The sequence below is a fragment of the Metarhizium brunneum genome, chromosome 6 (assembly GCF_013426205.1).
Source record: "Metarhizium brunneum chromosome 6, complete sequence".
NCBI lineage: Eukaryota > Fungi > Ascomycota > Sordariomycetes > Hypocreales > Clavicipitaceae > Metarhizium > Metarhizium brunneum.
In genome coordinates, this window is record NC_089427.1 from 1,017,535 (window position 1) to 1,043,776 (window position 26,242).

The following is a 26,242-nucleotide window of genomic DNA, read 5'->3' on the forward strand; positions in this document are numbered from 1 at the left end:
CGTCTGGCGCCGTGTCTGCTGATTGGAGACAACACTGACGACGATTCGCACATGGCCGGTTTGAGATGCCGCATTCTGGGTTTCAATGTTTGTACAAAACACCCCCCGCGTCTAGATGGGAGGCGAATGGCTACATGTAGGTATCCGCTCATCTCGTTCAGGGCAACTGGAAACTGTGTAGACGGAGAAGCCGCCGGGAACATCTCTCCGAGTCCCAAGTTGTACTGTGATATCGGAATATGCTGTGGAATGGCGGAACATACCCTGTTCCCCGGACTGTATACTATCCCAATACTCATAGGCATCAACAACAACAAAAATATCAAGGCCCAGCAAAGTACATTTCAGCAACCCCGACATCACAGCAGACTGCGTTGTGCACCCAAATCTTGATCAAAGAAACGACAAGATAAAAAATTATTCGCGTGCTCAGCATTGGTGAGCGGGTAATGTGGTTCTATCTCAACGTCAAACACCATTCCGTCGTATAAATAAACCCAACCAGCTCATTTTAGCCGAGCATCTCCACCGACCCCATCGACGTCATTATTCCAGTAGTGCTACTCAAGCCTTGCGTTTCTTGCTGGGCTTTCCCTCGTCCTCATCCTCGTCCATCTCACCGCCCTCGTCGTCTGCACCGTCATCATCAGATTCCGCCGCAGCAAGCTCCGCACCATCCTCTGTGAACATGTTAGCGCACCAGTCCTTCAAAGCGTTGTGGATTCTGAAAAAGGGGTGTAGACCTACGGAAGTAGCGGATGGCCTCGGGCCACAGATCCTCCGCAATGGCGAGGGCGACATTGGCACCGGGAGGGAAGACGTCGTACTTGTACTCGTACTCGTAATCGTCGTCGTCGTCGTCGTTTTCAACGTCGACGTCACCGTCGGCATCCTTATCCATCTTCACTTCGACTTCCTTGCCCTCCTGCCGGGCCTTGCGCTCCTCCTCCACAGTCTTGGCGACCTCGCGGCTCTCCTCTTCCGTGATGTAGTGGCCTCGGAAGCCGAAGAAGTTGAAGAAGCTGTTGCTGTCATCGGTGGCGTTCTCCTTCAGCTTGAGGAGCTTGATCTTGTTCTGCGTATCGCCAGTCTTGCCGGCCTTGTCATCCTCGTGAAGCTCCTTGGCCAGGGTCAGCAGGCCCTTGGTCAAGTCCTTTCCGGGCTTCCATTTGATCTCAACAGGCTCAGACACGAGACCGGTGAAGTCGTCCTTGCCGTGGCGATACCAGAACTTCTTCTCAAGCATCTTGTCTTCAAAGTACTCGTTCTCAGAGAACTCGAACTTGATGGCAAAACTGCGAGGATCGCCGTCAGGAAGCTCAAAGCGCTCGACGGACATGTGCTTGAGAGAAGCCGCAATGAGCTTAGCATCCTCCATCTGAATGTGCTCGTCGATATCGGGCGGGGCTTGCTCCCAAACAAGAGGCCAGAAGTTTGGGATTTGAGAAATGACCTTTTCGCGCTTGGCGTAGAGATCGCGCGTCAGTTTATACTCCACGCGCACTGAGGTCAAGTTAGCCAAAAGTTGCCAAGCATCTGGACTTCGCCTGCTGAATCAGGGCAATCAAGTCTACAATAGACCTTGTGCTCATGTTGTCCCGCTAACCGCAAGACGGAGCTGTGTTGTTGAGGTGATGTGCAAAAAAGAGTGAAGAAAAAAAAACTTACTCAACTCTACGTCAACTTGGTCAAAGTCATCTTGGATGTCCTCGAGTTGTTCGTACATGACAGGGATGTGAATATCCTCAACAGACATTTTGCCGGTAACGGACGTAAATCTGGTGTAAAATTGAAGAACGTGCGACGAGATATATGGAGAGAGGTAGAGGAGGAAAAAGATGGCAGTGGGGGGGGATAGATGGAGAGAAAGAGAGAACAAGGAAAAAAAAAAAGCTGGCGGTGACGGATCACTTATCAAGGGTCTGTTTGTTGACTACTACGGAGTGCGTAGATTCACACCAAACAAACACCACGAACTGCAGGCAGAACCGGAGCTGCAACTAGTCTCCACGAGCGTCCAGCCAACGAGAGGCAGCTCAAAATTGAACCTTGACTCCATCAAACGGTGAAGGAGTTGGAGCCTTCTCGCAGCCGGGGCGCACCAGAGACAGCTTCATCGCACATGCGGCTCGCAGCCACACACCACCACTGCGCAAGCCTGCCAAAATTTTCTTTGTACCAAACGACCCGGCCAGCCTGGTTGCTACAATGGCAGGACTGATGTCATTGGATCCGCCAAATCCCTGCAGGGCCACTTGGAGAGGCGAGAGGGAAAAAGCGAGAGGCAAAACGAGGAGCGAGGGCGTTGACTGGCCAGTTTGGCTACAGCCTTGCTTTGGAACCAGTACGGCCTTCTCCACTACCGCAAAAAGCCGTCGGCCAGCGCTTCTTGTCGGCTTCGAGCTAGGCTTGACGTCCACGGCAACCAGCATGAATGGCGGGGAATCAAACACAATTTGAAAAGTGTGCCTTGTGGGAAGACGTTTTTTTTTTTCGTGCTTGAGATGCTGCCCTACGCGAGCCTATTCTCCCTCTGATTGGCACCTGCACCTTCCTGCATTTCCGAATTTTCTGAGGCACGACTTCCCAGATCGTTCCCTCCCCAACACCTCAGGCTCTGGTGTGATATCAAACAAGTACGGACTACGGAGGACGTCCCTCGACAAACAGCCTTTGGTGGGAGCCAACCTCCCTCCCTAATACTAGAATTTGATGTAAAATAGCATGGATCATGGACCTGTATTTGATCCAAGGCCCTTTTCCCCGACCATCTCAGGGTCCAAGGTGGGGCCAGGATCAGGGTTGGTAGCTCCAAAATCGCACTGTCCAACACAGACGATAGCCGAGCATGCCAGCCTTGCGCGAGCAGCAACAATGTACAATATACCTCATGATAGAGAGGCATGATATGCTGGCGAAGATACGTGCAAGGAAATCCAGCACGCTTGGTACATATTACAGTGCCGTTGTTTCCATGCACAGTGTTTGCCAGCAACAGCTTGCCAGCTTGAAGAGCTTGAGGACTCGATGCCGTCAGGACTCAGGAGAGCAGCCGCCACAAACACAGCTCCGCAAGCTGGGCATCTGTAAACAGCTAACGCTAACAGGAGCACACAGAAGCTTATTCTGCTTCTAAACACCGGGCCCGTCTTGACAAATAGCCGCTGCTTTACCGGGCGTGTGTCTGCCTCTACTAGCAGCTCCCTGTTTTGCCCGGGCTTGAAAATAAAAGTCCATGTATTCACGCGGCCTTTATTACTAGAATACTGTTGCGCCTTGATTAGTAAAAATGTTTTAGAAGAAAAGCTCTGCTCACCTCGAGTTCACATTAAAGCCCTTTGGCCCAGAAGTGGCCCCATGTGCCGATGCCAAGGCCTATTAAACACTGGGAAACAAAGCAAGTCGCCCCACATGACAGCACTCCAACCCTGGAAGCTCCTGGAGCTCCTCCGATTCCGGGGTCCGCTGGTCCCCGATGTCTCCGAACCATGACATCGCGAATATTTCCACCACCCGCAGTGTCCGTTTCTTCCTACAACAACCTCGTTGCCCCTCCTTCTTGTGCAATATATGCGACCCAAGTCTCCGCGCCCGATGGGTTGACAGACAGAGACAGAGAGCGCCCCAGCCTATTCATCCTTGAGCCATTTCCTCCGCCCCATGGCCCATCTCGTCGACCTCGATGTCCCGAAGAATGCAGCCCGCATCGACCTTTATATAAACGCCCCGTCATCGCCTTTCCTTCCTCACACAGCTCGCCGCATCTGCCCTCCCTCGTCCTAGTCCTCCCCGGCGCCTCGATCCCTCCAGCCGCCCGTCCCTCCCGGCACCCGAGCCATGATAGCCCGCGAGACAACCCAGATGCCGCTCGAGGTGGCCGTCTTCTCAGGCGAATCGGCCCTCAAGGCCCAAAGCCAAGGCGCCTCGCGCGTCGAGCTCAACGCCCCCGGGTCGTACCACGTCGGCGGCACCACGCCTCCCATCGCCGAGCTCAAGAGGATCGCGGCAAAGGTCACCATCCCCGTGCGCATCATGATCCGCCCCCGCGGCGCGCCCGGCGACGGATCCCCCGACTTCGTCTACACGCCCAAGGAGGTCGCCGCCATGGCCCAGTCGATACGCGACTTCAAGGCCACGGGGCTCCTCAACCCCTTCCGCGGCGACGGCTTCGTCTTTGGCCTCCTGCAGCCCACGCCTGCCGAGGACCCCCTCTCCCTCCCGGGGGAGCCAGACGCCGCGTGCGGCCTCCGGGTCGACGACGCGTCGTGCCGGGTGCTGCTCGACGCCGCCAGGCCCTTTGGGTGCGTGTTCCACCGCGCCTTCGACCCCATCGCCGCCACTAGGCGCATCGGCGACGGCGTCGAGGCCCTCGTCCGCCTGGGCTTCGAGGGCCTCCTGACCGCCGGCGGCCGCGGGCCCTGCGCCGCCAACGTCGACCGCCTCGACCACGAGTGCCACCGGCAGGCCGGCCGCATCCAGTTCGTCCTCGGCGGCGGCCTGCGCGCCTCCAACGTCGAGCGCGTCGCCGGCCGCTTCAGCACCTACGAGAAGGGCAGCGTGTGGATGCACACGGCCGCCCTGAGCAGCCGTCCCGACCACCCCGCCGAGGAGATTGACTCCAACGAGCTGGTGGGCATGCTGGCAAGCTTGGGTTCCGTCCCGGTGCGGTAGAGAAGCACCGAGATGCCTACTGGGTATGCAGCAGCGGGTGAGTTTGCCCCTCACTTTTTTTTTTTTTTTTTCTTAAAAAGAAGAAAAAAGATGACCGTTACCCCATTCCGTCTTTTGCTCTCGTGGGCCTGAATACGGTATTGGATGTGAAAAGCTGACAAAATATCGTAGGAGAATGAACAGTAGTCACAGCTTCATGCGAGTCGTGACAGGTTTTTATTTGGGGGGGATTTTGATATCGGAAACTGCAGTTTGGGAAAAGTCATTTCCGACACTGGTTTTGTAGCAAAGTGCAATATGGCTGAGGGGATAAAAGTGATTTGGTTTTAAAAATTGGTAAAAAAAAAGGAAGTGGCTATAGATGCTCCCCCCCTTCTACTCTGTGTATTTCGGGGCTATGAATAGAGAGCTAGAACGTACGACAAGACATGACATAGTATATTGCGGTCATAGGCGGGCCTACACTGCTAATATCAACATACTCTGTTTCAACAACTCACGTACATCTTGTTTTGACTAGGCATTCAATTTTGTCTCTTTCGACTACTCTACACCGTATATGCTATGCACTAATCTACAGCTTCTCATCACGTCATTAAGTCTATCCACTAATCCGCTATTTTCCCCACGTCACGCACGTTACTGCTTCTTGGGCTTCTTGCCTTCAGTATTTGGGCGCGCCAGGCCTAAACACGTAGCCATCTTGTAGAAAATGTCCACATTGTTGTAGGTGCCTCCAAAGGTCTCCTGGCAGGGGCCCATGGCAAACACAGGCACATCAGTAAGCGAGTGCACACCCTGAGCCTCGTTGGTAGGCAGAGTGCCGTTGATGACAATACCGTTGGGCGAATCCTTGGCATTGACAATGTAGCTGCCGTCGGCGCCCTTGACCGCAGGCTCACGAGGACCGCTCTTGTGGACCTTGTAGTCCTCTCGGTGGTCGGGGGCAGCGCCGACACCACCGGCGATGGCGTACCGAGGCTCCCAGTTTGAGGGGAAGTTGACGCCGGTGCCATACTGAATGTTCTTGTTCTTCTCGGTGTATTGGGAGAGACCGGACTTTTCGTAGACGCCGATGGCGTTGCGCTTGGTGCGCTCATCGTCGTGCTCGGCAATGTACTCGGTATCAGCGGATCCCCAGACACTAAAAATCGTTGTTAGGGATTTAACACTCCGCATCGTCGTCGTTCAATGGAGGGGCAGGAACTTACTCGAACCCGTGGCCGTGGTCAGCAGAAACAACAACCAGTGTCTCATCCAATATCTTCAGCTCTTTGAGCTTCTTGATGGTCTCACGGACAGTGTCGTCGAGTTCAAGAAGATCGCCGAGGGCACGGTCGTAGTCAAGGGCGTGCATCTGTTTGTCGACAGAGGCAGCCTCGGACATGAGGAAGAAGCCCTTGTCACCGCCACGCTTGTGGAGAACCTCAACAGCCTTGAGAGTCATCTCTTTCAGGCCGGGGAGATCAAGGGCAGAGTCATTTCCGCCCTTGGGGTTATTTTTGAAGTTCTTTAGGTTGTCCTTGTAAACATTACGGTCCAGCCAGACGGGCAAGTTGCTCTGGCAGAAGACACCCAGGGCCTTCTTGCTGGTGTCAATCATCTCCAGCGAGGTCTTGTTCAAGCTGACAGAGTATCCCTTCTTTGAAAACTCTTCATAGTAGTCCTTGCCCTTGTAACTGCCCTTACCGGCGAAGAACTGCTCGGCACCAGCACCGAAGTAGACATCAGGGCCTTCATGGTTAGTCCAGCTGTAGTTGGTCAGGCCGTTGAGAGCCTGGTCTATAAGAGGACCGTACTCAGAACGGCGACGGGTGTGGCCGGTGAGAGCAATGGGGGTGGCATCAGCCAAGAATGCCGTGGAGACGGCGCCCCATGCACCTTTCTGCATTCACAATATTAGCTAGGAATTCAGAATTTAGTTACTAGTTGAGCATACGGTAATTCGGCGGAAGATTTCAACAATGGTCTCGACCTTGGGGTCATCGAAAGGGTCCGGAGACGAATCAGCATGGACTCTACAGGCCTGTTAGCCGAGTATCACAGCAAACAGATCACAAGATTCGCATACCCCATGGCATTGACAGTGCTCTTGTGACCAGAGTATAGAGCAGAGGCTGAGTTGGCAGAGTCGGTGATATAGCTGTCAATCGAGTGAGTCATCTGGTGGCCAAGAACAGGAAACTCGTCCATCTGCATGCGAGTCTGGTATTTGCCGTTGATGCTCTTGTGCCCAAGAAGACGGGCAGCAGTAATCTAACCGTGTTAAGTCTAACTCACTTCACATCTGTAATTCGACTAGGAACGTCAATGCTTCCGGGATGCTTACCATGTTAGTGGTCATGCCGTCACCAATGAAGAAGATGACATTCTTGGCCTTGCGCTTCTTGACAATAGGACGAACAACCCATTCAGCCGTTGTCTTCTCACCCCCATAGTACTGTAGAGTCACGGTGTACTTGCCGGGCTCGTCCAGGGAGAGCTTGCGATAAGCTTTGGAGGCGACGTTGACAATTGACGGAGTCTTCTTGTCCTCGGCAAAGAGATCCTCGTACCACTTGAAAGTCCACTTCTCCAACTCGGGCTCCTTCACTCCGAAGAAGTTGGTGATATCCTTGGCCTCCTTGCCATCTTTTGCAATAGTCACCTTGAATTTCTCATCAGGCTTGCCATCGTGGGCAGCCTCAGAGCCATTGACGGGGGCGTGAACTTCAACTCTCAGGTCAAAAAGCTGACCAGGAAGAAAATCACTCTGATCAGGTGGCAGAAGACACCCTAGGGTTGGGCACGTTCCAAGACGCTGGTAGGTCTGGGCTGAGACAACTGAGAGCGAAGCTGCCAGAACAGCAGCGACGTTGAGCTTTGCAAGCATGATTGCGGTAGTCCTCGTTGATATTAGTATAACGAAGAATAGGCAATTGGCTTTTCGAGCAAGCTTAGCAAGGAGGGAAAAAGGAAGCAAGGAATGGCCAGTTCGGACGTCGGATTGCGGCGTGCTTATATGTCTCGTGGTAATCTCTCTGCGACCCGCGAAAGCTGCTGCAGACCGGCGCATGCAGAAGGCCCTGATCCATGGATCGGAAGCTACCGACTTGGATAGCGTCACCAGGGCCGGATGCTACATGGCGGTTATCAAGCTGTGAGAATTCAGCTTCGACCGGGATGTGTCTTGTCAAGTCATCCGAGCCTGCACTGCCCTTTCTTGACGGAAGGAACCATGAGCAGTAGCTGCATCTAGTGGAGAGATACTGATACCCGATTCGAGCAATCCAGGGGGAAAAGACAGAAGCGATGTTACCGTGAACCCTTCACCTTCAGGAACAAGGGCACGTGTCGGCGCCACTCTTGGTGACAATAGGCTTATCCTATGCTCGTACAGAGTAGAGCTGGTCGAAGAGCTGCTGGAGATGAAGGACCAACTCGGTTGGCGGATGGTGTGGGTAAGCCCTTGTTGTGCGGAGTATGTATTGTATGTACTCCGTACAGACTTTTGGTTCGCAGCTTGATCCTGGGAGAGGTTACTTTTGTGTAGCATGAGCGCGGGATACCGGTTGAATGTGGTGGTCTGAACCAAGCTGGAGCAATAGTGTCAGTGCTATCAAGCCAGGCGAATTCTGATCTAGAGTACTCCGTATCACCACCCTCTCGAGAAGCACTGCTCCATAGAGCAGCTGCACAGAGCAGCCACTTCGCCTGCATTAAGCTTATCCTAGTTAAAGCGCGGCCACGGGGCGCCTGCCGCTACCACGAACCCGCGGGAGCGTTCCCTCGTGCCCAGATTGAAGGCCCTCATTGGCGATGTGGAGGAACAGGGATCCGTGGTCGGGCCAAGGTTCTTTTTAATGTTGTTTCCATGCAACGGTATGGCGTGGGAATTTGATACCGGACGGGGATCAGCGGAGCAGAGAATGCTGCAGAAGTTGCGATCCAAAAATATTCCAGTTGAAATGGAAATTTTGGTCGGATGAGTTGCAGCGGCGTTGGCTCTCAACGCTCAGCTGCCATTTGGAAGGTGCGATCATGTTGTTCCTCCCACTTCAGCATCAAACCAACTTAAACTTCCGCAACCGGGAAGCTATCCGCCTCTTGGCGGGTGGGGCCTGGAAAACATTCTTGAGGAAAATACGTAAAATCTTTCATCCCGTTCAATGGCAGCGACTTGGCACGTGGGGATCAGTGATTGTTAGACACTGCACATGTGCTCTGCGCGTTTGTTTGCTCAAGCGTGTTGGCCACTGTCCACACTTGGAACAGTAGCCAACATCAGGTTGTTTGTTTCCCCCGTGTTCATGGGGTGCAGTCTTCATTCAGCCCTTCGATGCACCATCATTGTGCATGATGTCAACTGGGGGTACCCGTTCAGCTTCCAAACCTCGTGGACTTCGAATTGAGCGGACCTACTACTAGTATGCACTTCCAATAAACCATTTGGCGGGGGTTAACGCCTTGGCACGCACGATTTATACCCGATTGCTCACCGAGTTGGCTGCACAGGCAACCTTGACCGAAGCGATGTTGCAAGAGCCCGCTGACTTGTGAGTCTAGATTCTTACAGTAAGACGCCAAGAGTATTTAACTGGATCAGATACATGGCTATCGCGCTCTGTGTCATAGTATAGTAGAGCATATTACGGTATACTTGCCATTGACCAAATATACTCTGCTGCAGACTGTAGTACGCTGTGGACAAGCTTCGACTTCACGATGGGCTAGGATAGCGCGCAAAGAGAGTCAATAGCTTCAGCCTCTTGGAAATTCCCCAGACATGTAACCACGTGCTGCACGGTACACGCCATCATCCATGGCGTGTCATTGAGTGCGGCAATTGATGCTTCCCTGTTGTTTCCGGACTATCGCAGGAGCTTGTGTGTTTCTCATGTCTCCTTAGTCAAAACTGGCAATGATATCTGTCCATGATACGCTGTTGTTTCTTCTTCTTCTCGTCTATGTAGTCTATATTTTCCCATTGGCTACATTCTCTACAACATGTCCATTCGCTTTTCTGTCCATGTCCATCCACGTTGACTTGTTCATCTTATCCTGCCCAGCCTCACTCTTGAAATGATATCCACGAGCCCTCGGTCGATCGCCCGTGCCCTCTGGCAGCTCAGGCAGGTATGCAGCCAAGAACCTCTTTCTTTGCTCTTCAAAGTTATCCAACCCCTTCTTCAATTCGCCCCTAATGCCCTGGAAGAATGTATCAACAACGTGGTGGTTATGGATTTGAAGAAGATTCCACCCCAACATCTCCTTTGCATTCAGCAAATGTTGCAGATACGCTCTGTGATGATTGGTACAGGCACAGCATTCACAGCCTTCTTGCAGTGGCACTACCGCGACGCTGTGATCCGCAGACCACATGTTGATACCCATCGGCTGCGGCGTCTCTACTTCTGGCGCTGGGAAGGTAAACGCGAGTGCCACTCCAGCATCAGAAACGCCATTCACGAACGGCAGTGCACAAATGTCTACTCCTAGAGATACTTGGCGCAGAACGTCATGAGGGGATTTCGGTTGATCAAAAGACAGCTTGGGCAGCGCTGCCAGGGGCTCATATGATTTGAGTTCCGGCAGAATGTTGACGTCGTATACCGCCAAGCCCGAGACTTCATCTACAATATCTTCGGCGATGTGTCTCAGATAATCCCATTGGAGAGGCAGTTCCACAGGAAGAACCGGCGCAAATACCGAAATGCCCAACTGTTCCAAATGCGCTCTACCTTCGAACTGTCGCAGGAAGTCGTCAACCCATTCCTCTGTCCGTTCTACCATCTTGATGAGTTTTTTCGATGCTGGCGTCGAACTTGTATGGAGTGAATCTGCCAAGGGCACGACTACATCTGGCTGTAGGTTCTTGACTGCTGCCACATACTGCGACACATTGACACTTGCAAAGCCTGTTGATGTAAAGAGTGTGACGGCCTTTGCGCCGTTTCCCATAGGGGTTATAACTGCAGGGCATCTCCTTGCTCCCAGAATGGTGGCTCTGTCTGATGCTAAGGCTGTGAAATTGTGCAGACGGCGGAGTGTATCATGCTCAGGGGTGTTGTAGATGGGTGGTTCCTTTCGTTCGACGACTGCTCATGTTAAATACTCTTCTTGTTTCAGTGTTGAAGAAAATGGGGCTGCTTTGCTCACAATCTTCCAATGCCATGTAGGCAGCACCCCAATTGGTATACCTGGTCACATTATCAGGCGTAAGATGAGGAATGGCGCCACGAGATGTGATGGCAGTGTAGCTCGGAGTCTCAATCGGCCTTCTTCCAGGTATGGACAGTCGTCCGAGACGGGCAGCACAGCCATCTGAAATAGCGACGCCCAGGAGCTCGAATATCTTCCGCGCTGGCATGTTTGAGTCGCCTGGCCGAGAGTCACTCATCTTGCAATAACCAGAAGAAAATTTTGCGCTAGTTGCTGGCGCGGACGGCGACTGATCAAAGACAAAATCTAACAACCAGAAAGAACAAGTCGCTCAATAATGAAAAGACAAGGACGTTGGAAAACAGTCAAGCATCGTTGAGTGAGGGTTGAGGAGGATAGGCGTCATGTGAGTCCATTCCCAGAAGGAATCTCGAAAAGTGAAGATGACCAACTCAGCCAATGAGATATTAGCCAAGGCAGCGAATCTGATACCAGCCCCACCTTTTCTGAAATAACCCTAACCTTTCTTTCTTTGGCGGTGCCGTAACCCCAACCCTAAAATACTCTCGATTGGAATAAAAATGGGAAGGCACGATTAATACTTCCAAACATGTGGTCGCCCTCGTCTCCGCGGGTCTTCGGCTGCCGACGTCGGACATGAAGAATTGCTCGACTCTCCCGGAGTACTCGGTACCCACGCACTGACACGGCGTCGCTGGTGGCTGTCGCAGGCTCGCTAGACCCACTTGCCTTGACAGCCAGAACGTCGACTGGTCAATATATGGGTCTTGAGCCAATAGATGGATGTGCCTCACCACGTTGGCCAAAAGCGGCTCGCCATGTCATGAGTCTGCGCCCGCGCCTGCCTCACACTGGGGTGGCAGACTGACAGACCCGGACAGATGTTTTCTTCTTTGCTTGGTATTCTGTACTCTCGGCGCTGGTTCAAAAACCTCCTTGGCGCTACCCGTAAACTATCGTCAAACCTTGGGGTCAGCATCTTCTTCCAGCCGCCTCGGCCCATCTTTACAGTGTGCTAGACTTTACGTCCCGGAAGAACTACCCCTTGTCCTCAGCAAGCTTACGCATCAATCACTCCGCCATTGACACGGCATTGTAAGAAGTACGAGGCCCAGACAGCCCAGACAGCCAAGCGGCCCAGACCAGCCTCACAAACCCTCCTGACGCTTCGGGCCTTTCAAGCCGGACGCTTTGCGCACGTCGACCCACTTCCGTGTTAGCCGGCTCTGTCTGGGCGAACTGGGCTGTTTCGCAACCAACTCGTCTCGAGACCAAGCCCGTCTCGTATCGCCGTCATTCCAGTTTCCTGCATCATCATGGTCGGCCATCATGAAGACGAAGACCAGCCCCTCATGACCGAATCCGAGCGACGCGAAGCCAACGTCGGCCTCGACGACGTCGTCAACTCGGACCGTCATCAAGACGGCAGCCATCGCCAGCACGGCAGCAATGCCACCACCACAACGGATGCCGGACATCCGGACGCACCTCTTGATAGCAGTGATGGCACTCTCCACGTCGCGGATGAGAGCGACCCCCCTACGCCGCGATTTGTACAGGATGAGAATGCATGGAAGAGATGGAAATGGGTTCCCTACCCTGTGCGCCGAATGATTCGCGCCGTTGGCAAATGGTCAAAGGGCCCTGCCAACCCGCAGCCATATCGCATCAAGCCATTCTTCCCCATGATTCAAGAATACCCGTTATTCCTCGTGGACAAGTTTCTCCCCACGGTAAAGCGACGCTTCTGGGTGCTCTTTTTCTATTTTTCTATTTGGCTTATCACATTCGTGCTTGTCAAGAGACAGGGAACCATTGCCACCGAAGTTGCCGGATGGGGCCAACCCCAGACCATTGGATGCGGCGCGTCATACTGGGGTTCGGGCAATTCATGCGGCGTCGATGGGAACGACTGCCGCCCGTTCGGAGGCAGTGGCTTCGCGTTCCGGTGCTCAGCGAATTGCGCCAGCTATCAAGCACTCAACCCGAGGGCTGTTGGCGACCAGGAAGTTCTCTATCAGCCCTTGATTGTGGGCGGCCCGTCCAACGATGTTGCGCCTGAGAATGCCACCTATCGAGGGGATTCGTACATTTGCGGCGCCGCTATTCATGCCGGTGTCATTTCCAACGCCAATGGGGGCTGCGGTGTCGTCCAGCTTGTTGGCAGGAGCCAGAATTATTTGAGTACACAGAGAAATGGCCTTACCAGCATACATTTTGACTCGTATTTTCCGCTGTCGTTTTCGTTTTCGCCAGATGTCCATTGCGAATCTCAGGACACGAGATGGTCGCTGTTGGCCATCTCTGTCGTTTTCACGGCAGTCCTGTCGGTCTTTACGTCGTCTCCGGCCATGTTCTTCTTTCCAACCTTTATCGGCGTCTTCTGGACCGTGGGCATGGCCACCGATCCGCCAACCAACAGGTCCGTCACAGCACTATTCTCCAACATTATGGGCAAGTTCCTGCCAGCCATGTTTGTCGCTTGGGTCATGTACGACAAGATGGGCGTTCGTCGCACGCTCAGAGGCCTGACTGCGCAAATTGAAAAGACTGTTTTGTGGCTGGGCGCATGCTGGGTCGGCGCCCTGGACAATTACACCCTCAGCTTCATCCCCATTCAGCGTCTCAACGCCCACGACCTGAATCAGCAGCCTGGCGCCAAAGCAGCGCTGTCCATAATCATTATTGTTCTCGTCGTCATCGTCGCAACCCAAGTGTGGTTCTTTCGTCAAGAAGCCCGCTTCATCAAATACATTAAGCTCTACGCCATCATTCTCCTCGGCATCATCATCTCTCTCGTTCTCCCCGGTCTCAACTTGCGCATTCACCACTACATTCTCGCGCTTCTTTTACTCCCGGGAACGAGCCTGCAAATGCGGCCGTCTCTCCTCTACCAAGGGCTCCTCATTGGCCTATTCATCAACGGCATTGCCCGCTGGGGATTCGACTCTGTTCTACAGACCTCGGCCGCGCTTCAAGGTGATGCCCAAAAGGGAACACCTCTGCCTGCAATTCATGCTCCCATCATAGATCTTTCAAATACAACAGCCGTGCAGTCAAATATTACATTCGCTTGGGATAAGTCGGAGTACATGCAGTTTGACGGCATTAGCATTCTCGTCAACGATGTTGAGCGATTGAGATCGTATTTTAACGATGTCGACGCCAAGGAGGAATTTGTTTGGTCAAGAAATAAGACGCTAGGTTTGCCAGAGTACTTTAGATTTGGATTTATGGATGGCAGTGATAGCGGGGATTATACCAAGGCCGGTATCTGGACTGTGGACGGGGAGTGGGTGGAGATGAAGCCGGGCGCGTCAAAGCTCAAGGCCAGGAGTTTAGGGGAAGACGTCGTGAGGGCGTGATGTAGTTTTGAATATACTTGTATAATGGCTATTGCTGGTTGATGTCTCCTGTTGTAAGGCGAGTAGCCGTGGTGAGTAACCGGGATAACCTAATATCCAACAGAACTAATCGTCTTGCCCATGCTCAATCTATACATGATGTATATCCCATTTCCAATAACACTAATTACGTAGTCTCCATTCGTGCTATTCATACTTTATTTGTACCGTTTTCGTCCAGACAACCATACTCCATGTATGCCGTCTCCACTTTGACACTTGCCCACCTCTCACTCTCATCATCTCACACTCAAACATCACCAGTAATTACAAAACCCCCCTTCTTTTTTTTCCGAAAATGCCTCCCCGGATACCAACGCAAGCGGACTTCTCGCCCCTTTCGTCCACCCTCCCCCTGGCCCTGCACTTCCCCTCGCCGCCCGAATCAACGACCGCCCTCCTCATCCTCTTCCACGGCCTGGGCGACTCCGAGACGCCCTTTGCCAGCTTCGCCCGCAACCTCAACCTCCCCGGCGTGCTGGCCATTTCCGTCCGCGGCACGCGCCCGCTCCCGCCGTCGCTCGTCGACGACTCGCCTCTGCCGGCGGGGCATTTCCACTGGGGCGATGACATTGCGCTGGACCAGAGCACGGGGGAGCTGGACCCCGACCCGGGGTTCGCCAGGGCCGCCGGGCTGGTGGTGCGGGAGCTGATTGAGGGCGTGCTTGTTGACAAGTGCGGCTGGGAGATGGGCGACGTGCTGCTGTTTGGCTTCGGGCAGGGCGGCTCGTTGGCTTTGGGGATGGCGGCGCAGCTGGCTGCCGAGCGTGTTGTGGACGTTTCTGCGTCCGGGGAAGGGGGGAGGGCGTTTAAGGGTGTTGTTTCGATTGGCGGCGGCCTGCCTGGGAGTATGGTGTCGGCGAGGCGTGACAGGGACAAGAGCGATACGCACGTGTTGGCATGCCAGGTCGATGGGGATATGGAAGATGGCATCAGGCAAGAGTTTAAGAATGTACAGGTCGTGAGGTGGGGAGGGGGCGAGGTACGAATGCCGAGGGATAGGGGGGAGGTTCTTCCCGTCATGAGGTTTTTCGCGGACAGGCTTAAGAGCGGCTGGCCCTGAGTGCGGGGGCTACAGTGTGTTGGTGAAAACAGTCATCGCATACAAATGTTGATTGCTATGTGGTGGTGTCGACGTCGCCGGCCTGGAGCATGTCCGCCAGAATGTCCCATTTGGCAGACTGGGCGTCGCTTGTGGCGCGCGCAACGCTCCGGAGACCGGACCATATGAAGCGTACTTGTCTATCTACTTCTACTTTGACGTCCGTCAACACCTCTTCATACGATTTGCCGACGTGGGCCTCTTCCTCCGTATCGACGACGCCGCTTCTTATTCGTTCCAGTTTTAGAGAGAGATCAAGCATGTCAAGGATGCTTTCTCTGATAGGTGTTAATCTGCTTCCCAGACAAGCCTGGTCAACCATTGCCTTGAGGGCTTTCTCATGCGTGGAGATAAGGTTGTCCATGTCGTGGGATACCGCGAGATCACGACGTAGCTGTATGTCAATGGGAATGAGGACAAGAGTGGTGAGGTATGTCTGGATAGTAGTGCAGAACCAGAGGAGTTTGCTGCGGGCAGAGTAGAAAGTGGCACTGGCGTTCCAGTTATCGCGGTCTGTCCAGTAGTTATCCAGCATTCTCGGAGACTGAAGCGCGTGCGCGGCACGTTTGAGTTGCAGCAGGAGTGTGAAGAGGGATTGGTAGTGTTGCATGCTTGTGTCGTTGAAGATCATTTGGAGAGGCCAGGAAAGACGGTAGTTGACGGTTATGCCGCTGAGGACGGAGCGGACTGAGTTACGGCATTGGATGGCGGGCAGGTTGAGCATGTTTTCGGAGACGGTGACAGTCAGACGACTAGGATCAATGGTGGCGAAGCCATCTTGGGCCGCCGCCGTTAGCGCATACCGGTCTGACCAGTCTGCTCGTAGGGAGTCGAGCTTGGCGAATATGCTGGCGGAGAAGTTGGAGGATGCTGATCCGTCGGACATGAGATAGATGGCGTGAAGGGTGTCAAGGGTTGATAGGAGTGCCCAGTCGTCAAAAAGGGTACGTTTGAGTGTCGTTGATGTTGCGCGGTACTTGCTTTGGATCCAGCGGTCGAATGCTATGTCGAATAGCTCTGCAAATGGGACAAGTTCTTGTCCGGCTGGGCATATCGTTTCGTAGTCCAGAGGCGGTTCGTTTCTGGCTTTTAGAGAGACTGCTGCGTCATATTTTCCGAGCAATTTCAAAACAATAATGTTCTTTCCGGCATTGTAGATGTTACCTAAAGCAGTTCGAAGAAAAGCCGGTGCGTGCAATGCTCCGTCTGGCGTCCGGCGCAAATGGTATCGATCTTGCCATGTTTTCCTCAACGGTGTGCTGGGTGATACCTCTGCCACGAAAAACAAATCACTGGCTGACAGGAGTTTGCCTTCGTCCATCCACAGACGAATTGGCCGCAGATACACCCTGAAGCATTCAGCAAAAATGCGCGCCAGAAATTCGTACAGTTCTGCCTTTCCGCTGAGCTGCGCGACGCAAGCCTCGTCGAACACCAGCTCCAGATATCGGAATGGTGTGGATTGGGGCTCAGCCTCGATCGTTGACACAATATTAGCTAGGGCATGTAATGGTTGTAGCCAGGGTATTAGCTTGGCCTTGATGCCGACGAGGCTTAGCACGACACCCGCAGAGGGCGCCACTAGACGGTTTTGCAGTTCGGATATGTGTTGGTCTAGCTCACGCAGTCGATCGGAGATGCAATCCTGAAAGGCTTGCAAGTGAGGAACATCTTGTCGTTGCCCCACAAACAACCGAAGCCTTCGAAGGTGGCCGCCGAAATCTGTGAAAGTCTGCATGATGGCTCTGTATGGCTCCCACTCCATGTTGTCCAGCTGGTAAGATGGGACTGCCACGCAATTTCGAGTGAAGAGGGTACAGTCGAGTCCTTGGAGCATGAATAGGACATCCCGTACAACCTGGATCTCTGAAACGGCTACTTTCCGTATCTGTCTTGATAGGTCTTCGGGCGGTAGCTGCATTCTCCATTTCTGTGCAGTCTGCACCTGTTCAAGGGTAGTTACATCTTCAGGGTGCGAAATGTAAGAAGCTGCTGTGCGTATCGCGGAGTCCCCGTCACCATACAACAACGTATCCTCAGGTTCAGTAGTGAATTGTTGATCATAGACGTCATCTTCGGAATCGTCGCTGTAATTTATGTTCTGCCAAAGAGAACCATCTTCGTCCCAGCCGTCTTCCTTTGCAATGTCCTCCCAACGCAAAGCTATCGCAGGTGTGGCCTCGCTGCGCCCTAACAGCTTCAAGTCGCGGAGGTTGGATTTAAACGTAGGTTGATCAGATAGTTCCAAAAAGAGGTGCAAGATTTCAGGATGCCATTTGGATGGATGGCTTGGTAACCTCTCCAGTCGTTGTCGCAAGGCATCCGCTAGATCATCCCGGTCGTTGATGCGAAACCGCTCGTCAAGACCGTCCAAGACCTTTTCTACTTCAAAATGATTAGTTTGTAGAAAGGTATGCGACTTCAATTTCCTCAACGAAGCATCGCTGATTTTATCAAGCTTTGAGGAGTCTGCCTAGTTATCACGTCAGGACAGGTAGTAATAGCATCATCACAGGCAGAATAACGGCGGAGCAACTCGGAAAGGGAAGCGAGTCGTACTTGAACAGACGGAGGTGCCAACACCTCAACCAGCTCGCGTGTTAAAGCGCCTAGCTGTAACGCAAAAGACATGGCGATCGTCCTTGTCCATCTTCCACCGAGAACGTAGCGGTGCCTGGTCGTCGGGAAGCGGCAGTACTTGGACGAGATGGTGGAATGCCCAAGTGCATACTCTGATATTGAGGGTATAGAGTCTGGTGTAACTACCTACTATTAGGTACTTCGTAGACCGGACACTATGGAGTTTGATGTGGCGGGGCACCCAGATTTCTGGCGCGCTTGGCTGGTGGGGTTCCGGATGCGCGTCAAACCAGTAGCTGCAAGCCCCCTTTCTAACCTCTCCAGTGTCAAGTTGGGACCGAAGACCCAACACAGTATCTTGCTATCGCATACTGTACCAGAAAACACTGTAGTATGTTAGTATATACTTGATGCTTGCGACTTCTATCCTACCAAAGACTGGACCTTGCATGTGTACACATTTGATGATTCTCGACATTCACGACCAAGCTGCTGGTCAATCCATCCACGTCTCAGCAACACGAAGCCCAGACGATTCATCTCCCATCAGACAACGCATCCGAATACGATTTATCCGGCGACTACCTATACTACTCTAGCTGTTTCGTGACAAACCAGCTCGGCTGTGGACCGTGTACAAGGCAGAACATTGCGCCCAAGCATCATAGCTCACTCAATCAACACACCATGGCAATCGCACGACCCGTCAGGGTCCTGCTGTTTGCTGCCGCTATTCTCTGGTGCTTTTTTCTCTATCAAGTCTTCCGACCGTCATCGGGTCTCCGTGGGCCGGGCGAGCGCTATGTTAACTTTGAGCGTGATCCCAATCTAGATCGTTCGTATTCCCTTTCGCGCAATCAGGTCCCATCCCAGTCTAATCAAGTTGGTAACTATAGCTACGGGAGAACCAGAAGGGGTTCTTGTACGGACTTCCGACAGATATGCACCCGATGCCGCAGATACTGATCGCGTCAATGCCACATTGCTGGCCTTGGTGCGAAATTCCGAAGTTGACGAAATGGTTTCCTCGATGAATGACTTGGAGCGAACATGGAACAGCAAGTTCAACTATCCATGGACTTTTTTCAACGATGAACCTTTTTCAGAGGAATTCAAGAAGAAGACCCAGGCTGCTACCAAGGCCAAATGCAACTACGGTGAGCTTCAACACGGGCTGCCCACTGTCGAAGCTAGACTTGTCTAACTTGATGCAGAAATCATCCCAAAGGAGCATTGGTCCGTCCCCTCATGGATTGATCAACAACTATACGACGAATCTACTGCGATACTTGAGAAGGGAGGTGTTCAGTACGCGAAAATGGTATCATATCATCAAATGTGCCGATGGAACAGTGGTCTCTTCTACAAGCATCCTGCTCTTCAAAACACCAAGTGGTATTGGCGCGTTGAGCCCAAAGTTCATTTCTTTTGCGATATCGACTACGATATTTTTCGATACATGCAAGATAACAACAAGACGTATGGCTTCACCATTACGCTGTACGATGAGCCCAAAACACTGCCCACTCTGTGGCCTGAAACGGTCCGGTTCCTCGCTGATCACCCTGAGCACCTCCATACCAACAATGCTCTCAACTGGCTTACCGACTCTGAGAGACGCCCAGCGCATAACAAGGGGGCTCAGGGCTACTCTACATGCCATTTCTGGAGCAACTTTGAGGTTGCGGATATGGACTTTTGGAGAAGCAAACCGTACGAGGACTACTTCAATCACTTGGATCGAGCGGGCGGCTTCTTCTACGAGCGATGGGGCGATGCTCCCGTCCACAGTATCGGTCTTGGCCTGTTTGAGGACAAGAGCAAAATTCATTGGTATGCCATCGTCAAGAATCGTTCAAGGAAATTGGGTTACATTGCTAATTGTCAAATAGGTTCCGCGACATTGGTTATCAGCACATTCCATTCTTCAACTGCCCCAACTCGCCCAAGTGCAGTGGCTGCGTTACTGGACGCCTAACCGATGGGGAAGCTTTCTTGCACCACGAAGATTGCAGGCCGAACTGGTTCAAGTATGTCGGCTTGGGATAAGCATGCATTGACAACGAGGGAGATGGAGACTGGGCTTGTTTTCTTTTGAAGGGCGACTTTGCCCATCGCGTAATGACACATAAACCGGTTGGGAAATTTGGAATAGTAATACTGGGACAACAAAGCTTGGGATCCGCAACTGGAGCATTTGATTTGGGATCTAGGTGTTCATGGCGCTTGGTAGGCTGAGATCATTTTGTCTCTGACCATGTCAATTCTTGTTGTCACAAGAAAACAAGACCTTGCGATGCGAGGATACGTGGCGCCCCTTGCACCATGCGTCGATATAAATGACTTGATGAAAGAGACTTTGAACTTCGTTGAAAGCATTTACATAGTTTTCCTCATTTGCATGTAACTGTTTAAATTGTATTATACATTGAAAACTGCAACGACGCCAGAGGAGCCTCCTACACAAAACTGATCTCCCCAGCCATCTTCTTTCCACGCCAGACAGCTAATCACATTACTGCGAGTTTTTTCTTTGCCGTCTCTGCCAATAGCTTTCTTCTTTTGCTCATAACCATGCGGGCCCCAAGGGACATTTACTTTGGCAACAACTTTACCCGTGAGCAGATCCCACGCCCATACTCTACCCTCGCCATTGCCCCCGGGCTCCACGGCCATTTCGTCGCCTGCAATCACGTACTTCTCTCGGTGGCCTAGGAGTGACTGCACTCGGATTTCTTCGTTCTTCCATAGAGGATCGCAATATGCTCGAAGGCAACTGCCGTTCTCGCGATCCATCAGTCGCACTTTGCTGTCCAGTGTGCCCACCAACATTGACCGGCCATCCTTTGTGAGAGTTAGACTGGTGACGCTTGCTCCCATAACATCAGTCGTGCATCGGCCCATCCTTATGTCATAGCTTCTCACTCTCCCGTCCACACTGCCGGTCACGATCTCGGGGCCTCGAACAACCAGCGACGTGATTGCGTCTCGGGCGTCGTTCAACACCTGAATAGGTTTGACACTGCCGCTCTTCACGTCCCATATTCGCGCGGTGGTGTCAAAGCCACCACTCACAATCAAAGAATCGCCATCCCCTGCGAAGCTGACACAATTGATTCGTGCTGAATGTCCGTAAACGTTGCCTCCAAACCGTCTCGTTGTGACTGCCGTAGCGACGTCCCACAAGAAAACAGAGCGGTCGCCACCGCCCGAGATAAATTTCTCATTGTCTGCTGCGACATCTAGACTGAGCACTTCATATCCATGCGCCGAGTACGTTTGAATCAGACGGCCTTGCGGCACCGCTGGCTTTGGTCCAGACTGAGCCTCCGGCACGCTAATGTTAGAAAATGGGTTGTACAGGCGTATGGAGCGATCCCCGGAGCCCGTCAAGATGTAGGATCCGGGAGACGCTGAGTACTTGACGGCATGGACGGGGCCTATGGTTCTGGGTGTCAAAATGGCCACCAAGATAGTTTTCGACTTCAAGCTTGCTGAAAGGCCGACGTACCATTAGAACCAAGCAGATAAGCCGCTGGTTTATCTGGGAAACTCATTTTGACGAGAAATACCCATCATTTCCGTATCTTCGAATGGGTTGGTGTGTTGTTAGCAGTTTCCCATTTGAGGTCGACAGTGCGTTGGATGCGCCTTCCTAGAGGCTCGGCGGTGGTCAGCTAAGCGATTTATAGACGGAAGGCACCAAATCTCTTTAATTTGATTGGCTGCTTTAGCGGAACACCACCAGTTGTCAACAAAGAGGCTCCTCTTTGCTCTTCTCCCCGACTTCGACTTCTGGACACTTTCACTTCACTCTCTTTGACATTGAAATGAGTCGCATACAATCGATCCAAAAGCACATTGTTTCATTTGTACCGGTATGTACGGGTATTCAGTGTATGTGCATCCCTCATACATGCTTCCTTCGTTTCTATTTCAGTACAGGCCGAGTTTGTCGTGACTCTCCAGTCCTATCTATTATCATAAATCCGTGAGGATCCGCCTTGGCCGCCGTTCTTTGCTTCCCAATACGAATGTTTGAATACATAAGGTGAATAATAATCCTGACCAGTACTGTTAAACTTGACTTGTCAACCTAACAGTCACCCAAAAACTAAGAAAACGCCGGCTCATGCAAAATTACCAGACAAAGAAAAAAGAACAGGGTATGGGTTTTAATTTGGTGAACAATAGACCACATCCATATCAATGGGATATGTCCGCTCTAAAGGACGGAGGATCTGCCAGTGAGGTTGCTCAGTTCCATTGCTAGCGAAGTTGCTGACACAAACGTCATCAAAGGACCTTTCTCTAGAGCCCTGGTCCCGAATTCTATACAGCTTTTGGAGTCGCTGGTCCAGTGCCATCTGAGAAGTTCGGGCGTGCTCCCAAATGTTTGCACAGCTATCCACTGTCGTTGTGGCAATTCGCATGCTGCCGATCACTTCGTGCATGGCGCTCAGAGGTCCACTTGAAGTCAAAACATCCATGGCAGTGATCACGGCGATGTCCATTGCTGGTGGAGGCGTACTTAGAATAGTTGGTCGAATACGCAAGAGGCGATCCAGGCAACCCACAACTTCAATAATACTTCTCGCGTTGTCCCGGCACTCCTGAAAGTGGCTTGAACGATATTCAGCAGACAGTTTACCAACGGACAGATGATATCGGTTTAGTTGGATAAGAGCATGATGGCAAAGAAGATGCATAGTCAGAAATGATCCGACCTTTCCGGAAAATGCAGCCGACTCTAGATTAGAGGCACCAAAAGACAGTCGCGATGGGAGCGCGGAGTGCCAGTCGTGAACTGTCTTGGTAAGAGTGCGGACCCGTAAGCCTTCGGCGTCGGACCCATTGGGTCTGCTGGCTAATCTGTGAATTGTCGATTGGCAAGATGACCAAATGTGGACTATCTCGACTAGATGGCTTGTGATATCGGAAGGCTTCTCGCTGAAATCGTTGAAGCTGCTTTCATACGGGTTGAACATGGGCATCCGCGCATCTAGTTGCTTCTCAAAACTCTCTGAATCAGATGGAAGTCGAATGTAAATATCTTCAGCGTGCATCATCGTCGGCCTCTCGGGGAACAGCGGACTTAGTCGTTCCAGCATAAACAACGACCACAAAGTTCGCCGTCTTGTCTCTGCATAGCATGTTCGAGTCATGCCAAAGGGATACACGACCAGGTTAGCGTCTTTTGATTTATCAATTTCTTCACTGAGTTGCAAGCAAGCGCCTGTGGCAGCTGCAGAGGAGACGAGTTCGTTGGCCTCCCAGAATCGAGAAGCAGCCACATTGTACAGGGCTAAGAGGATTCTGGATTGAACCAAATGAAGAGAGGGCGTTGTTGAAGTCTTTTGAGCATAATAAGCGACCTGTGCATACTCAAAAGCAATATGCCTAGGACCGCCAGACAAGGCGACGCCAATGGCCAAGACACTGTATAAGAGCATCATGTCGTCTGGCGACTTTCGATGGACAGAGCTGGCTACCCACGACTTGAAGATGTCCTCGGGGAGGAACCGAATAACAATAGCATTGTCGATGTGGCCAAAGAATTGCGACAGAACCGTGCTAATAGACTGGGGGTCGGACACATAGGGATCCGTCCTCCATGCCTTATGCAGCACATCATCAGGTATTCGAGGCAGCTCCGAGGATGATTGTTGAGTGGACAGCGAAGACTTTGAGTGATCCATCGGCTTGGTCGTTGCCACTGATGGCTCGCCATTTGTTGAATATGCATCAGAACCAATCTTAAGCCTCTTGTTGCTGTGGCCCGTTTCTGGAGAAGGTTGCTGCAGAACAACACGTGGTGAAACTGGAGACGTCGGTCCACTGATTGAGAGTGTCCCGTCATTCTGTCTCGACGATCCCACCATCTTTCGCTTATCATCGAGTTCAGCAGGCGGAGTAGAAGGCGATGTATTGTGCCCGCCCCTTGGCCTATGAGTTGTCAGCATATGTAAACCGACTTGGCAAATGATGGGGTAAATCATCACTCACGCATTTTTGAATTTGCAGATACGCCCAAATTTCTCGCACTGAACGCATCTCGGATAATCGGGGTCACATTTAATCTTCTTCTCGCGGCAGGTAATGCAGGCTATTGCCAACCTCTTTCGAGGTTTGCCGGCTTTGGTCACACCCCAGTGGGCGTTCACGGCCTCACCATCGATCACGGTCTTGCAGTGGCTTCCGTCGTCATAGAAATAGCACATGCCTTCTCCCGGAACATCACCGGCCCGAACAAACCGAGGTAGGAAGTGCGTTCCCGTCCAAATCTTCGGGCCAAGGCCATCCTTCGTTGGCACCCCTTCTGAAGCGGCAGAGCCTTCCGGAGTAGGCGGCGCACTGGAGCTAGATTGTGTTGTTCGTTGAGCAGAATAATCTCTGGCAGAATCTTTTGATCCGGGCAGTTGAGTCCGTGCACGGCCCTCTGGTGACTGGAATGTGGCATCCCTTGATCCTAAGGAATACTCATGTCGGCTGACATCTTGATGGACTGACCACTTGCTGCTCTCAGACTCGGCTCTAGAGTCAGACCTGCTGCGGTGTTGCTCATAATATTTTGGAGATCGTGGTCCAGAGTAAGAGCGAGCCAGAGAGTGGGCATCTAGACGTGAATCATATGTGGTTCGAGGTTGTGAAACTGGAGGAGAGGCCGTCGGGGGGAAATATGAAGCACTACTGTTTCCGGCAGCTGGCGATATCCGGGATCGGTCAACTGGTGACTGAGCAAGATACGGTGTATCTCTTTCGGACGGAGAATGAAGAGAACGGATGGAAGACGGTGGCCCGAAAAGACTGTGTAAGGATGGCAGTTGCTGCCGTGAAGAGGAAACGTTGCTCGACTCCGATCGGTCTTTACTGGTATCCTTCTCACCAGTGGCCGTCGATGTGTCGGCACTAATAGCCTTGTCATAATTGGACATGGGGAGGGAAGCTATATTCCGGTGAATCCAGGCCTGCTCTGTTGATGGTGAAGACCGAGAAGATAGTGACGAAGCGCCCGGGCTCGCCAGCTCAGGCGGAGTATCCGGGAGATCCAAACGCTGACGAGGCTCTAAACTTGATAGGCTACCCATTGAGAAACTCTTCGTCGTCTTGGTAATAGATTCCGGTCAATCCAAGGTAGTTATCCGCCTTCCACTCTCAACCGACCGGTGGCTGATCCACCAAAAAGTTTTGACTTGACCAAGTATCTGATGAGTACGACCGATATATACAACACTCGAACTGTCTTGCGAGATTCGAGAGAGTCGATCAAAAAGTTAGTTCAACCGTCGTTAATGCGGATTTAATATGGGAATGTCGTTTCTTGGTGGGGAACTGAGTGTCTTGTTCAATATCGCCTGGAGTCTTGCTTCTCTGATCGCCGTGTATAGGAAAGACCGACGATGGAAAGCTCAAACGATCCAACAGGAAGCAAGAAACAAGATAGAATAGCTGAAGAGGAATGGGGGGTGGGTTGCTTTTGAGGTGTGAGATGGCATGGGGAAAGAGTAATAACTAACAGACTCGGCAGAGTACAATGGACGTAAAATGGGCCTCAACGAGGGAGGGCCCAAAAGTACCACGAAACTGGGCTGAGCTTGGCTTGTCAGAACCCAGCCCAGATTGCACACCAAGAAGTACCACAGAATAGCGCCCGGCTGCAGCAACATGGGGGAGTTCGCCGCACGTGTCTTGCCCCTTCTGGTCATGACCCCACGAGAACGACTTTCTGCACTGCATGACAAACGAGTGTTCTCAAAGATGATCGCTGTCAGTAGGGACGGGATTGCGGGTAATCGCACTGAAGGGACAACTGCTAGCGTCAGTTTTCGCAACGGCTGTCGCTATTTCGGCTAGGATCTTGAGGGCGTGTGGCGAGATGGATTCCTCTGGCATCCTGGTCACCTGGAGAACGAAAACTCCGCCTTCCATGGCCAGGGGGGGTGTCATAGATTGGAGGTGTGGCTACGGAGTACTTCGAGGCTTTAGAGGGGTGGCTTGGAATTGGCCAGCCGCAATGGCTCCAACATGTTAGGGGCCATGTCGTCAACGAGGACGAGATGCAGCAGACAAGGACGACCATGGACCACGGAACCATCCCGCTCGAAAACGTCTCTTTCTTCTCCCAACTGAACACCAGCCCAACCACTCGGAGAGGACGGGACAGGATGGAGCGTTCAGATCCAAGATACGAAATTATTTACCTTGGCAGGAATGCGTCGCGTGCCAACTTTTGTCAGTCCTACGGATATTAAAAGCAAAGCAAGAACCGCCACATGTGCTGCACTTTCATTCTCGTCTTGACAACGGCCGATTGTAGTGAAAT

General features: G+C 52.3%; 10 protein-coding genes across 10 annotated transcripts; 4 read left to right on the forward strand and 6 right to left on the reverse strand.

Annotated features, from left to right (window-relative positions):
* Positions 1 to 564: 564 nt before the first annotated feature.
* G6M90_00g096560 (uncharacterized protein) lies at positions 565 to 1,756 on the reverse strand (the record flags this gene model as incomplete). Its single annotated transcript, XM_014691192.1, has 3 exons — positions 565 to 680; positions 748 to 1,503; positions 1,669 to 1,756. The coding sequence occupies 3 exons, from the start codon at positions 1,754 to 1,756 to the stop codon at positions 565 to 567; spliced, it is 960 nt and encodes a 319-aa protein (XP_014546678.1).
* Positions 1,757 to 3,837: 2,081 nt separating this feature from the next.
* cutC (Copper homeostasis protein CutC) lies at positions 3,838 to 4,671 on the forward strand (the record flags this gene model as incomplete). Its single annotated transcript, XM_014691191.1, has 1 exon — positions 3,838 to 4,671. One exon carries the CDS (start codon positions 3,838 to 3,840, stop codon positions 4,669 to 4,671), a length of 834 nt encoding a protein of 277 aa, XP_014546677.1.
* Positions 4,672 to 5,310: 639 nt separating this feature from the next.
* phoA (Alkaline phosphatase) lies at positions 5,311 to 7,543 on the reverse strand (the record flags this gene model as incomplete). The annotated part of the gene is made up of 5 exons (XM_014691190.1): positions 5,311 to 5,815; positions 5,883 to 6,556; positions 6,611 to 6,689; positions 6,743 to 6,927; positions 7,001 to 7,543. The coding sequence occupies 5 exons, from the start codon at positions 7,541 to 7,543 to the stop codon at positions 5,311 to 5,313; spliced, it is 1,986 nt and encodes a 661-aa protein (XP_014546676.1).
* Positions 7,544 to 9,624: 2,081 nt separating this feature from the next.
* G6M90_00g096590 (uncharacterized protein) lies at positions 9,625 to 11,020 on the reverse strand (the record flags this gene model as incomplete). Its single annotated transcript, XM_014691189.1, has 2 exons — positions 9,625 to 10,748; positions 10,810 to 11,020. 2 exons carry the CDS (start codon positions 11,018 to 11,020, stop codon positions 9,625 to 9,627), a joined length of 1,335 nt encoding a protein of 444 aa, XP_014546675.1.
* A 1,129-nt stretch (positions 11,021 to 12,149) lies between these two features.
* On the forward strand, positions 12,150 to 14,198 carry G6M90_00g096600 (uncharacterized protein; the record flags this gene model as incomplete). The annotated part of the gene is made up of 1 exon (XM_014691188.1): positions 12,150 to 14,198. One exon carries the CDS (start codon positions 12,150 to 12,152, stop codon positions 14,196 to 14,198), a length of 2,049 nt encoding a protein of 682 aa, XP_014546674.1.
* Positions 14,199 to 14,535: 337 nt separating this feature from the next.
* Positions 14,536 to 15,300, forward strand: G6M90_00g096610 (uncharacterized protein; the record flags this gene model as incomplete). The annotated part of the gene is made up of 1 exon (XM_014691187.1): positions 14,536 to 15,300. One exon carries the CDS (start codon positions 14,536 to 14,538, stop codon positions 15,298 to 15,300), a length of 765 nt encoding a protein of 254 aa, XP_014546673.1.
* Positions 15,301 to 15,355: 55 nt separating this feature from the next.
* Positions 15,356 to 17,970, reverse strand: TUBGCP5 (Gamma-tubulin complex component 5; the record flags this gene model as incomplete). The annotated part of the gene is made up of 2 exons (XM_014691186.1): positions 15,356 to 17,812; positions 17,899 to 17,970. 2 exons carry the CDS (start codon positions 17,968 to 17,970, stop codon positions 15,356 to 15,358), a joined length of 2,529 nt encoding a protein of 842 aa, XP_014546672.1.
* A 636-nt stretch (positions 17,971 to 18,606) lies between these two features.
* On the forward strand, positions 18,607 to 19,968 carry G6M90_00g096630 (uncharacterized protein; the record flags this gene model as incomplete). The annotated part of the gene is made up of 4 exons (XM_014691185.1): positions 18,607 to 18,754; positions 18,816 to 19,076; positions 19,134 to 19,752; positions 19,812 to 19,968. 4 exons carry the CDS (start codon positions 18,607 to 18,609, stop codon positions 19,966 to 19,968), a joined length of 1,185 nt encoding a protein of 394 aa, XP_014546671.1.
* Positions 19,969 to 20,340: 372 nt separating this feature from the next.
* On the reverse strand, positions 20,341 to 21,476 carry Wdr83 (WD repeat domain-containing protein 83; the record flags this gene model as incomplete). Its single annotated transcript, XM_014691184.1, has 2 exons — positions 20,341 to 21,359; positions 21,431 to 21,476. 2 exons carry the CDS (start codon positions 21,474 to 21,476, stop codon positions 20,341 to 20,343), a joined length of 1,065 nt encoding a protein of 354 aa, XP_014546670.1.
* A 618-nt stretch (positions 21,477 to 22,094) lies between these two features.
* Positions 22,095 to 25,007, reverse strand: G6M90_00g096650 (uncharacterized protein; the record flags this gene model as incomplete). The annotated part of the gene is made up of 2 exons (XM_014691183.1): positions 22,095 to 23,865; positions 23,926 to 25,007. 2 exons carry the CDS (start codon positions 25,005 to 25,007, stop codon positions 22,095 to 22,097), a joined length of 2,853 nt encoding a protein of 950 aa, XP_014546669.1.
* Between the last annotated feature and the right edge of the window lie 1,235 nt (positions 25,008 to 26,242).